Genomic DNA, 13,795 nt, shown 5'->3' with positions numbered 1-13,795 from the left:
GTAAGCTGTCGAAGATAAGTGACGAGTATATATCTGAAAAAAAAATACTAAATAACATAGAGAGCATTTTAAAACAGAAGAGCAAAAAAGATGTGGTTTATAGTCTACATAGGAGACCTTAAAAACGACCTCCAGCGTGATTCCAGCGTTCTGACAAGGGACAACGTTAGTCGTTCGGATGGGACGAAAAACCGAGACCCCATGTATACATTGGAGTACATGTAAAAGATCCATTGGCTGTTGGAATTCTATATAAGAGTAGGCAGTATAGTACCGCTGTCGGGGCAAAATTTCACTCATAGCACACTGTATGACGTATGCCCGTCTTTATTAGCCCAGCCGGAGCCGAACAGTAAGATGTTAAACCCCATATCATTTCATTTCATTTAACCACGACCAGTAATGGTCTAGAATCAAAACTTTACATGGGTCGTTGAGAGACTAAAATGCGCGCATGTGTTTTATATAATATGCATCATGCAAAGGGTGGGAGAAGTTTGCCTATGAGTCCTTTACGTGAATGTCCTTCCAGTTCCACAGACGCCTGCACCGAAAATTGGGAACGGGGCTTGAACATATAATCCAATTGTTATCGTTAAGAGATAACAGACTACATGAGTTTATTATGCAAATTTCAAATTGGAATTCTCGTTATGCACGATTCCATTTGTCAGTATCAAGGCAGGATATACGAGTCTGAGGTTTATTCCAGTAAATTGGATTAGATTTCGAGACATATTGCGATTAGAATCAATATGTGGTTCTGGTATGAGAATTGAATGAAAGTTTGCGAGAAGTTAACACAGAGACGTGTTGAAACAAGTCCAGTTTTATAACCAGAGATATTTATTGGAAAGCCAACAATATATTAACAGAAGAGTAACCAGATGTGACAACAACATATTGATTTAGATAAGCGATAAATAGCTAAGCCCACACTTATAAATTTCCTACTATGTGCTATTCTATTTGTAACAATAATATGGGCACCGTGATAATAAAAATACAATATCTTTCTGTGGTTTTACATCAACACAGTTTTGTCAGCATACACAAATACAATATTTATCGGAAAGACCGATTCTATACTATTTCAGCCTTCCCATTGTTCTATCTTCACTGTAGGCTATGTGATACTTAACAAATGTCCGATTTCCTAAGCTGATATCTCGTTTGTTCATCCTTTAGATTGACACGATCAATAGCCGATTGATGGTTTATATTATGTATGTTATGTATTGACATTATAACAATAACATCGTTTAAAATTTAGCCATAAATTATCCCCGTCGTGAAATACTTACCATGGTATACAATTTATTATGGGTGATTTATCTCATAACTTTCAGTAAAATAATAAGAAAGTAACATGTTTTTATAATTGTATTAGCAATTAGTGAACTTCGATAAATAACGAATATTACTAATTTGACGAACGATTTTGAAGTTGGTTTTAAGCAATCACAAAGTAAAGATATTTTCTGGGGTCTTTACTTTTATAGGATTCAACTAGTCTAAACTTGATTTATATGCTACTAGCAGGAGACCCGGCTTCGCTCGGGGGTCATAACTCCGAAACCGGAAGTGGTAGACTAACGCCACCTGGCCTATGTTACTCCCCGGTCCGAGCTACCCCTATACCCCAAATTTCAGACTCGGGCCAGACCTAGTGTAGCCGCCAACCCCGAACAGACCGGCTTCGCTCGGGGGTCATAACTCCGAAACCGGAAGTGGTAGACTAACGCCACCTGGCCTATGTTACTCCCCGGTCCGAGCTACCCCTATACCCCAAATTTCGGACTCGGGGCAGATGTAGCCGCTAACCCCGAACAGACAGAATTCGCTCGGGGGTCATAACTCCGAAACCGGAAGTGGTAGACTAACGCCACCTGGCCTATGCTACTCCCCGGTCCGAGCAACCCGTATACCCCAAATTTCAGACTCGGGGCAGACCTAGTCTAGCCGCCAACCCCGAACAGACCGGCTTCGCTCGGGGGTCATAACTCCGAAACCGGAAGTGGTAGACTAACGCCACCTGGCCTATGTTACTCCCCGGTCCGAGCTAACCCTATACCCCAAATTTCAGACTCGGAGCAGACCTAGTGTAGCCGCCAACCCCGAACAGACAGACAGACAGACAGACAAACGACAGTCACAAATATATATATAGATTAGATAGTCCATATACATCACTCGGCTTTAAGTGTTTGTTTACTTAGAGCAAAGGTTTTGTACAAGAGGGATATATAAATGATTTATTTGTACTTTAATTTGACACTGCCACACCCGACTTTTATTCGAATAAATAAATCGATGATTCTTGATTCAGATATGGTAACATGTTCAACCGTAAAGGGTCATTGACTCATCAGTGAGAGCGAACACGACCACTGACACTCGCGCAAATTATCATCCATACTTAGCGCGACCGCGACGACCGCATTTGATTATTTAACTGCTATTTCAATAAAGTCGTTTATACTGACTGTGAACGCAAACGCGGCCGAATTTTTTTTTTTCGCGCGGAAAACCGCAAAGATTGCCTCCAGAGCGAATTATTGGGAAGTGTTCTGTGGCAGATGACTGGAGATGGCATCGCCATGACAAGACAGAAAACCTCTGCGAATTTCTGCGCGTATATCGTAGCTTTCAGTACGAACGACGATTCGCGCGGAAAATCGCAGAGGCCGCAGTTCGCGGTTATGGTCGCGTTCGCGCTCAGTATAAATGGCCCACAACTCTATGAAATGCGATCGCCGCTGCGTTTGAAGTGGCGTGAACTCGCGCACAATATAAAAGGCCATTAATAAAACTCACTCTGACTAGGGTAACGACATGGCTCTGCAATACTGCCGAGGCGCACTCATCCCATGACTTTACTATACTATTTATAGAGATTTAGGATACAGCCTATACATAAGAATTAGGCTAAAATCAAAACAGGTTAGACCAATGATCAGATCCAATGATTCGTAATGCGAGCTGGGATTTATGCAGTTATGTTACTTGGTTTCTGTAACTTTCTTCGTGTGAAAAGTCATGGTATATTTCGTAACAGAATACGTCGAAATGCTTACAATAATATAGACATAGATAGACTCTAGAGTTAGCTTATTGTTATACAGTACCTTCAGGGTCCGGAGGAGAAACGTCGGATATTTCTGGAATTTCAGGAACATATTTTTCCAAACTCAAAGATTCTGGTCCAGGGCGAGAAATAAATGCATCATATTCATCACAGGATGCCAGCCACACAGACGATGGGTACGATGACAATAAAGATTGTAACCATGCTATGTCTTTTAAAATATGATTAAACGTTTTCGACACCAGACCCAAATCTTCCTCCTGTTTTACACCCCTGTCATAAGAGAAACATAAACAGGCTTACAAAACTGAAACAATTTTTCTTGGCTTTTTAGTAGGCTACAGCACGCCTACCCCACACTAGCTGCCATAGATTTAATCTTCTTAAATTTGACGCTGTTCAACAAATACATGTAGCTCTGTACCTCCATGTGATTTGTCTATCATTCATATTTAACAGTAGGTCTAACGTAATTTTATATTATAACCGAAATGGCAAAGAATCTGAATTAAGACAAGAACGATAGGGCCTAGACAATTTTTAATTCCTACCTTTTTTTACTACGCCGCATTGCAGATTTTAGTTTTGAACTTATTGAACAATTTCTTGGCCTCCGATGCTTTATTAATTCATCAATGCGGGGCTTACTAAAGTCCCCGACTCCACACGGTACACTCTCCCCTCCCCCCCACCCCCACCACGCGGCCCAGTCTAGTTAATGAATGACTGTCCTAGAACTTGACTCGAGTAGGGGCCGGGCCTAGTACTGTAGTAGGCTACTAGTAGAGCTAGAAGAGGCCCATTGCACTTACCATGCTAAGCCCAGAGTGTCGCAAAATAATGAACACTCGAGAATGAAAACGAACTGTCGAGCAAATCTTGCCATACCATCTTTTTTCCTTCTATTTGATTTTTAAACGAAAATTAGAATCCAAATTTAACATGTTTCCATTTAGACTACAGAGGTTGCCATAGATCTTCACAAAACAACGTCACAATGTTTGTTACGTCACAACATTTCTACATGACAATGTACAAAACGTCACGCGTTTCGTTCGTAACGTCATTTCTTTCCAATAACGCAAATGATGGCCTTGATTACTGTACAAAATCGCAATTAAGTTGGGTTGGGTTGGGTTGGGTGGGTTGGGTTATTGGACAGAGCCGTCTAGATTATGTTGGGCGCACCAGAGAGGTTATTCAAATTGTGCACCATTACATGTCTAGTTAAGACTATAAGATAAGAATAACCCATTCAGAATGAGCCTAACCCTGCCACGATGACGATTTTTATGAGACCCACGCCTGGTGGGGATAATGAGCTATAGGACTTAATAACAGCATTTGAAAAATTAGTAGGCGATAGCTAATAATTATCGTAAATAGATATTGAATTGAACATGTTTATGGGTTTTATTCGTCAACTTATAAACTGGTAGGCTATGTTTTGATTTTATGTTTAGCCTAGGCCTACAAACCCTGTGGCTATAGACCTTGTATCGCTCAAACCAGAAGGCGATATCTACGAATAGAATATAGCTTTATTTTCATATCTATATTTCATTGGTGTGAGAGTGAGATAGTATAGTAGAGAATTAAATTCAGTCAACCGATAATTTATGACATAGCTAGCCCACCCTACTGTAGAAGATAACGACCGTCATTTGCCGCCCATAACAAATAGTAGACCTAGAAGTAGTATGTTGATGTCAGGATTGGGTTTCCAATCGATATGCCTATATATTTATATCATTTTAAATTAAATAGCATGGCGATGAATCATTAAACTGTATTTAAAGTGGGAATATCTCCGCTGCAATTAATTTAAGTAAATATTATTGACGCATATATTCACCTTAAATTGACTGGATTAGATTTTAGTAAAACAAATACAAGTAGGCTACATTAAAATTTGATGTGTTGATTGGTTATATTCGTCTGCATTTTACGTCCACAGAGTGCAGTGTTGAGATATTATAACTGACTGAAAAACGAAACCGAATTAGTAAAAAACCTAGATTTCGCTTAAGAATCGAAATTTAATCGTAGACCCTTCCCCAACTTTAAAAACATTTTAAAATCAAGAAGTTTAATTGATTTCGACAACTGAAATTATAGGCTAACAACTCCGACAGCTAGACTAATATTTAACACCGAGTTATTCGTTACATACATGTGTCACTGTACCAATAAAACGAAAAGTAAAGACAAATTGAATTATATAAGAACTTTCCATATCTTTTATATTATTTATGTGGTCGCTATTTCCAAATATTTGAAAGGGGGGGGGGGGGGGCTATTTATGATAACTGATAGTCGAAAGTGAAGACAAACATACTATACGACCTAAGTGTGCTATTAGAGAACTTTTCCTGGTCAAGTGGCGCAGCTAAGGTTTACTCTTTTTTCAAATTCCAGCCACAAACCAGGTAAGTTCGGGATTAACACATCGTTCAATTTTATTTCAATAATTCGCTTGCGCGTAGAGGTCTTTTATCAGTGGGAGGAAACCGAAGGATCCGGGGAAAACCCACGAGGTTGGACAGGCGACCGTACTCCTTGTCGCGTACAACCGGGGAATCGAAACTACGCCAGCTGACTCAATGACAGACCTTATGATACAGCGCGTACGTGCTTACCGTTTGGCCATCTACTCCTCCCTCCCCCACCCTGAGAAAGATAAGGCACAAGATGGAGAGAGTTAGAAAAAAAAAATAGATTGTGAGAGCTAGAGAGCGTAAGATCGAGAGAGATATCGATTCAGAAAGTGAGAGCTACATAATGGGCTAGAGAGGGAGGGGCTTAAGAGAGCTATCGGTAGGGGGAGAGCCAGCTAAAGGGAGCGTGAGCTGGCGAGGTGGGAGGGTAAAGAGCGCTAGAGTCGGCTGCCAAATGATGGGACCTGTCCGTTGAGAAAAGAGAGAGAAGGGCGGGGGTGGGGCTACAGAGAACAAGCTAAAGAGGGAGATAGGGAGGAAGATAGCAAAAGGGGGGACTAGAGAGGACTAGAAAGATAGTGGACACAAACAATGTCAGCAATAAACAGCAAACAGAGTGATGGAGAGAGTCGGGGACCAAAGAGAGGAGATAACCAACGGACGAAACACAGAGAGAGAGAGGGGAGAAAAGTGGGGACTAGAGAGGGATAGAAATTGATCTGCGATGCGATGAGACTTGTCACCTGAGAAAGAGAAAAGGAGAGAGAGAGAGAGTTACGGATCTACATAAGTGAATTAGAGATGATAGGGCCAGAGAGAAAGAGGTGAGGGAGAGCTTAACCTCGAGAGAGAACAAACTAGTGAGAAGGGCGAGAGCTAGAGAGCAAGCTTAGACTGTTAGAGAGAGATAGAAAGAAAGAGGGAGAATCCACAAGATGAAGAAATAAAGAAAGAGAGCAAGAAAGATCGGGAGAGAGGGCGTGAGCTAAAGCGCTTGAGAGAGGGCGTGAGCTAGAGCGCGTGAGATAGAGACCCAGGACCCAGGAAGATAGCGAAATAGAAGGCAAGAGCTAGAGATGGGGCGGGGGCTAAAGAGAACTATCGATATGCGGAGAGCAATCTAGTGGGCTAGAGTGTGGGGCGGGCTAGAGATAGGCCTGCGATGTGATGATACTGTGAGACGGTTAGAGAGAGATCGAAAGAGACAATGAGCTAAAGGGTGTGGTGGTAGGGAGGGAGCTAGCAAAAGTAGGGAGTGGCGATAGAGAGCGGGGAGCAGAGGGGGAGGGGGCAGAGAAAGGGGGCTAGAGCGAGATAAAAAGAGGGCGATATAGAGAGGTAAAGAGAGTGAGATAGAGAGAAATCTATACGATACCGTGAGGCTATCAAAATAGCGTGGGGGATAGAGAGAAGAGGGGGCTGGGGTTAGAGAAGGGTATAACATCCGCTGGACACAAACTAGGCCATAATTTTACTTCAGTAATTTGCTTGCACGTAGGGGTCTGTATCAATGATACCCGTAAGAGCAATATAACTTCCACCCTATCGCTAAATCACATAAGGTCGTAAACAGCAATAAGTATGTATCTTTGGTTATAGGTAGAGAGTAGAAAAAAGTCGTAAGTGACTTTTCCGAGTTACCACACCTGATAACTGAAAACTTTATATTGCATTTCTAACTATTCCCAATCATAACATACTGTACAAAATATTAGAAAAAGACAATAAATAAACAATTTTACAGGACCATTTTCAAACCTTTAAAGTCGATTTTCTCGAAAAGTGAAAAATGTCACTTAATTACGACCTTTTCCCTCTCAGGGGACGATATATGTAAACAATGCCAGTGGACAAGAAAACACAAGTGCTCGGCATAGGTAGATCTCGTTGTTAAGTGACGAAACCCTTAAATTTACCGCATTGCGGCATATTGTCAGGTCAACCAACGTGTGACAGTCAACCCTGTGTTCTCAACGTTATAAAAATACATTTTGAAGAAGGCGCGCCAAGTTGTCAGTTTGAGCCGGTCTCGTTTTAAGACCAGTATAGTTTGTGTTGTTATCATTTTGTTGTGTTACCTGAGACATATAACACCTTAAAATGGCTGATCAACTAACGGAGGAACAGATCTCGGAGTTCAAAGAAGCTTTCAGTTTATTTGACAAGGATGGTGATGGAACCATTACAACCAAGGAATTGGGAACGGTTATGAGATCTCTTGGACAAAATCCAACAGAAGCAGAACTACAAGACATGATTAACGAAGTTGATGCTGACGGTAATGGAACGATCGACTTTCCTGAATTTTTAACCATGATGGCAAGAAAAATGAAAGACACGGACAGTGAAGAAGAAATTCGTGAAGCTTTTCGTGTTTTTGATAAAGACGGTAATGGATTTATCAGTGCTGCTGAATTACGACATGTTATGACAAATCTTGGTGAAAAATTAACAGATGAGGAAGTAGATGAAATGATTAGGGAGGCTGATATTGATGGTGATGGACAAGTCAATTATGACGAATTTGTGAAAATGATGTCAAATAAATAAGTGAAAAGTTGTGACTATCAGCTTTTTTAGATTATTATTGACATATCAGCAATGTTGACTTTTACAATATTATACCTTTTTGGGCGAACTTTAATGAAGTATTTATAATGTAGATCAGTAGATCTATATAGATATTTATATTGTTTTCATGGATGACCTAGTTGAAGTTACAGCGTCTATCTGTGTTGGTTTGGAATTATCAGTAACAAAGAAACGAACCCTTGGTTACTCCAAGCTTATTTCAGGAATATATATATTTTTTTTATTCGGGATATTTATTGAAACAATCCAAAGGGGAGTGGTGTCAATTTTATAGCAAAAAGTTAATTGTTTAGCAATGTTTATATTTATTATTTTTTGGAATCTCAATTTCAACATTCCTTTGGCAGTATAGATTCAATTTCACTGTGTATTCCTTTGAGACATTCAATTTCAGTGAAAATATTAAAAGATACAAATAAGCTATAATACTGTATATTCTCTCTTTTTTAAATTTTATTTTAATACGCCCACATTTCACATGGGGCTGGATTGGCTAGTCCCATAATAAGGAGAAACCATCTCGGTTTATGGAACGATTTTGTTGTAGAGCTATTTCCCCTGTCACAGGTCAGATATCTAACGATTTTCTTTTTTAATCCGATAACGGCACACAGTACAACGTCTTGAATAATGGGACATTTAGAGCTCGTTTCCAAACGGTTTGTTTGTCCTGCGGCTTTTATTATGTGTTTAACATGGTTGATACCAGTGGCTTTATTGACAGTTATAAAACAATACGCTACGCCACTGTAATGTGGGATTTGGTATGAATGAAGTTTAAATAAAATATTTGTTCATTTCAAGCTAGAAAGAACTTCAAGCAAAAATCCCATTAGATGCAAGTCAGAAACGCGAATAATTTTATTATTATATATGAATAAAATCCCTAGGTCCATTCGCTACTGACGATCATATTGAAAAGGGAATACATGCCCCATTTGTCAAGGGTAGCATTGTGTGCATTGCCTTGAAAATAATCCCCGACAACTGGGACTTGGGATTGGAAACAGAAATGCCACTACTTGCTATACCAGGGTTATTTCCGGAATGTATCCTCCGTGCGTGCCTAGTTGAATGTGATGAATAACCTTGGTTCACCCGTAATACACATCTATGTGCGCGATTGAGAAATCTAGACACTCGGAAATCGAAGAGCAGGCGTAGACGCCGCATTGCACACTGCCTTATGAACGTAACCAAAATAAAATATACCACATCCTTTAACACCCATTGTATGGGGGAATGAAAGACCTCAGTTCTGTTGTAATATTAATTGAAGCAATTAATGATGGGGGTGGGGAGTTACCGTCCTAGGACTTTTGGCGAGTGTTCAGAGGCCGCCCAGGTCTCGGAAGCTCCCGGGGGTCTAGATCGTCGGAGACGCTTCCTTCTTAGCGATTTCTGGCTTGTAAAATTATTCAGCAATGAAGTTTTTATGGGTTTTTTTTAATCCCTTACCACGAAAGCACTGCAATCTGTGATGTTGAACTGGTCAAATATATACATAATATTACCAAGGTTGTGGACATTCTAGATTTTGATGAAACTTAAAATGTATGTATATAACCGTAACTTCTTGGATTATGGCCCCTTATTGTACGAAACCTCACATTTTTAGCTTGTGGGCACTGGGCACCCTAGAGGTCATAATTTACAGTATTTTGTACGTTCTTGCAAAATTCTTAATAAATAATAAGAATTCCCATGCGTAGAATCAAAACTTTATCCATGTTATAAGTATTTTCTGACAATCAAGTTCAGGAAATGGCATTTAGATTCAAAGATTTCTCGGCGGGAGCCCCCAACACCCGAGAAAGCTGCTCGAATCGTGACTACGTCACTCGCATTAGGGGTCTGCCCCCCCCCCCCCGTCGAATCGATATGTATAGGCCACACCCTTGAGTATATAGCCTATAGGAACCTGTTGTAAAAGGTACAGTAAAGTAACAAGTAATGGTTCAAAAATGTTTACGCAATATGTTGAGACGGATCTAAACATAGAGAATTTACTTTGTTAATTTACATCGTCATGCATATTTAAAAAGGTTACCTTTAAAACCGAATAACAATGATCAATTATACAAATAAAAAGTATATTTGCCTATAGATGCTGTTGCCAGCATTACTGAAAAAGAATGATAGTGTAGGTTAAATCGATCTTTTTTTAATAACGCTATAATCTTGAAATTAAAACACTGTGTGTATACCTATAGGAGCATATTGACTTGAATATTAGGCGATAGATAGGCCCACTAGTTTATATAGTCTAAAAAACTTCACACCTGAATAGGTATATACGTGTTTTGGTTGTTTTTATCAACTTCAAAGTACTTTACATATGTATATATATTCAATCAAGAGAATGTCTCATCCATTATTGACAATATGATTTTGATATGCATGTATATGTTAACAATGCCAGTGGACAAGAAAACACAAGTGCTCCGCACAGGTAGATCTCGTTGTTATGTGACGAAACCCTTAAATATACCGCATTGCGGCAGATTGTCAGGTTAACGCGTGACAGTCAACCCTGTCTTCTCGACGATATAAAAATACATTTTGAAGAAGGCGCGCCAAGTTGTCAGTTTGAGCCGGTCTCGTTTTAAGACCAGTATAGTTTGTGTTGTTATCATTTTGTTGTGTTACCTGAGATATATAACACCTTAAAATGGCTGATCAACTAACGGAGGAACAGATCTCAGAGTTCAAAGAAGCTTTCAGTTTATTTGACAAGGATGGTGATGGAACCATTACAACCAAGGAATTGGGAACGGTTATGAGATCTCTTGGACAAAATCCAACAGAAGCAGAACTACAAGACATGATTAATGAAGTTGATGCTGACGGTAATGGAACGATCGACTTTCCTGAATTTTTAACCATGATGGCAAGAAAAATGAAAGACACGGACAGTGAAGAAGAAATTCGTGAAGCTTTTCGTGTTTTTGATAAAGACGGTAATGGATTTATCAGTGCTGCTGAATTACGACATGTTATGACAAATCTTGGTGAAAAATTAACAGATGAGGAAGTAGATGAAATGATTAGGGAGGCTGATATTGATGGTGATGGACAAGTCAATTATGAAGAATTTGTGAAAATGATGACAAGTAAATAAGTGAAAAGTTGTGACTATCAGCCTTTTTAGATTATTATTGACATATCAGCAATGTTGACTTTTACAATGTTATACCTTTTTGGGCGAACTTTATTGAAGTATTTATAATGTAGATCAGTAGATCTATATAGATATTTATATTGTTTTCATGGATGACGTAGTTGAAGTTACAGCGTCTATGTGTTGGTTTTGAATTAACAGTAACAAAGAAACGAACCCTTGGTTACTCCAAGCTTATTTCAGGAATATATATATATATATATATATATTTTATTCGGGATATTTATTGAAACAATCCAAGGGGGAGTGGTGTCAATTTTATAGCAAAAAGGTTAATTGTTTAGCAATGTTTATATTTATTATTTTTTGGAATCTCAGTTTCAACATTCCTTTGGCAATAGATTCAGTTTCACTGTATATCCCTTTGAGACATTCAATTTCAGTGAAAATATTAAAAGATACAAATAAGCTATAATACTGTATATTCTTTCTTTTTTAAATTTTATTTTAATACGCCCACATTTCACATGGGGTGGATTGGCTAGTCCCATAATAAGGAGAAACCATCTCGTTGAATGTGATGAATAACCTTGGTTCACCCGTAATACACATCTATTTGCGCGATTGAGAAATCTAGACACTCGGAAATCGAAGAGCAGGCGTAGACGCCGCATTGCACACTGCCTTACATGAACGTAACCAAAATAAAATATACCACATTAGGTTCGTCTCAAAATGACCGAAATATTGACTACGTGGCAAATTAACCAAGTAACGCCGAATTCCTTTAACACCCATTGTACGGGGGAATGAAAGACCCCAGTTCTATTGTAGGCGGAAGCAATTCATGATTGGGCGGGGGGGGGGGGCTACCGTCCTAAGACTTTTGGCGAGGGTTCAGAGGCTGCCCAGGTCCCGGAAGCTCCCGGGGGTCTAGATCGTCGGAGACGCTTTCTTAGCGATTTCTGGCTTATAAAATTATTCAGCAATGAAGTTTTTATGTTTTTTTTAATCCCTTACCACGAAAGCATTGCAGTCTGTGATGTTGAACTGGACAAATATATACATAATATTACCAAGGTTGTGGACATTCTAGATGTCACAGTTTTTATCCGATTTTGATGAAACTTACAATGTATGTTTATAACCGTAACTTCTTGGATTATGGCCCCTTATTGTACGAAAACTCACATTTTTAGCTTGTGGGCACCCTAGAGGTCATAATTTTTATTGATTGTAAAAACCGTCCAAATATATCACAGTTACACCATTACGACTGAGTACAAATTCAAAGTTCAAATGGCCGCTCCCCTTTATGCAAATAATGTAAAAGCATATAATACCCAGGGCGACCATCGGATGTAAACTGTGGTCGCGACTACAGTCTGAACCAGCTTGTGGGTACCCTAGAGGTCATAATTTTTATTGATTGTAAAACCGTCCAAATATATCACAGTTACACCATTACGACTGAGTACAAATTCAAAGTTCAAATGGTCGCTCCCCTTTATGCAAATAATGTAAAAGCCTATAATACCTAGGGCGACCATCGGATGTAAACTGTGGTCGCGACTATACAGTCTGAACCAGCACCTGAACGCAAATGGCCCGGACCATGGCCCATGTCAGTTGTTTCGCCTGCTATATTTTCTGCTATTTAGTATTTTGACGATGGGGATGAAGAAATGCCTTTAATACATTTTCTTACAACGCTGGCTCTATACGGGTTAACTGGCAACATGAATCATTTCACAAAGTTTTTTGTCGTGGGCCTATATATATATATATTCGAATAAGAAGATCTTAATCTGTCAAATTCATCAAGAAAACTCGAATAAAAATCAAAGTTTTAATAAACCGTACCCTAACCCCCATTCTCTAACTTCCGGGTGTTACCATTGACCCTGAAATTATGGCGGGGTATCGGGTTCAAAATGCAATCTAGAGTAAAAAGCAGAAAGTCAACAGTAAAAAGTAGAAAATCTGAAGTAAATGGGGAAATTTTTTTTATCTAAAAGGGTGAAAACCTATAAATTTATGTACTTAGTCTGCAGAAACCTCAAGCTTTTCAACTTTTAATCGCCATAATTCTACTTTCATGGACATAATTTCTACTTTCTACTATCAACTTTTGACTTTGGACTTTCCGCTTTCTACTATCAACTTTTGACTTGCGACTTTCCACTTCAGATTTTCTACTCACGATTTTCTAACGCAGCAGATTTTCTCCAATATTATGGTGGCTGATAGTGGCCATGTAATTTTTCGCCATTTTCATAACCCGACAACACGACATAACAACAGTATTAATAGTGAGAGGATACATCAAAGTAGACTCGGATAGAGACTTTTGGCAAGCGTAAATTCCTGGTCCGCATCGCGTATCCGTATGGATGTTGTGTGTGACGTCATCAATGTGTGTGTATTTCTCATACGTGATACGGCACACGGATACGACAGCACGTATCAAACAGCTTTCATGCGGAAAGGTCCGTACATCGTCGTCTTTTTATCGCCTTTTTTGCTACTTTTATACGCTGAAATGTTGTGGCATAG

General features: G+C 39.4%; 1 protein-coding gene across 1 annotated transcript; it reads left to right on the top strand.

Annotated features, from left to right (window-relative positions):
• The first annotated feature begins 7,489 nt into the window (after positions 1 to 7,489).
• Positions 7,490 to 11,714, top strand: LOC126811634 (uncharacterized). Its single transcript, XM_050537419.2, has 2 exons — positions 7,490 to 7,870; positions 10,794 to 11,714. Exons 1-2 carry the CDS (start codon positions 7,627 to 7,629, stop codon positions 11,237 to 11,239), a joined length of 690 nt encoding a protein of 229 aa, XP_050393376.1. The 5' UTR covers positions 7,490 to 7,626; the 3' UTR covers positions 11,240 to 11,714.
• Positions 11,715 to 13,795: the final 2,081 nt, after the last annotated feature.

Source organism: Patella vulgata, chromosome 2, assembly GCF_932274485.2.
Source record: "Patella vulgata chromosome 2, xgPatVulg1.2, whole genome shotgun sequence".
In the NCBI taxonomy this organism is placed as follows: Eukaryota; Metazoa; Mollusca; class Gastropoda; family Patellidae; genus Patella; species Patella vulgata.
The sequence above is the reverse complement of the archived record's forward strand: the minus strand, read 5'-3'. Positions and strand labels throughout refer to the sequence as shown.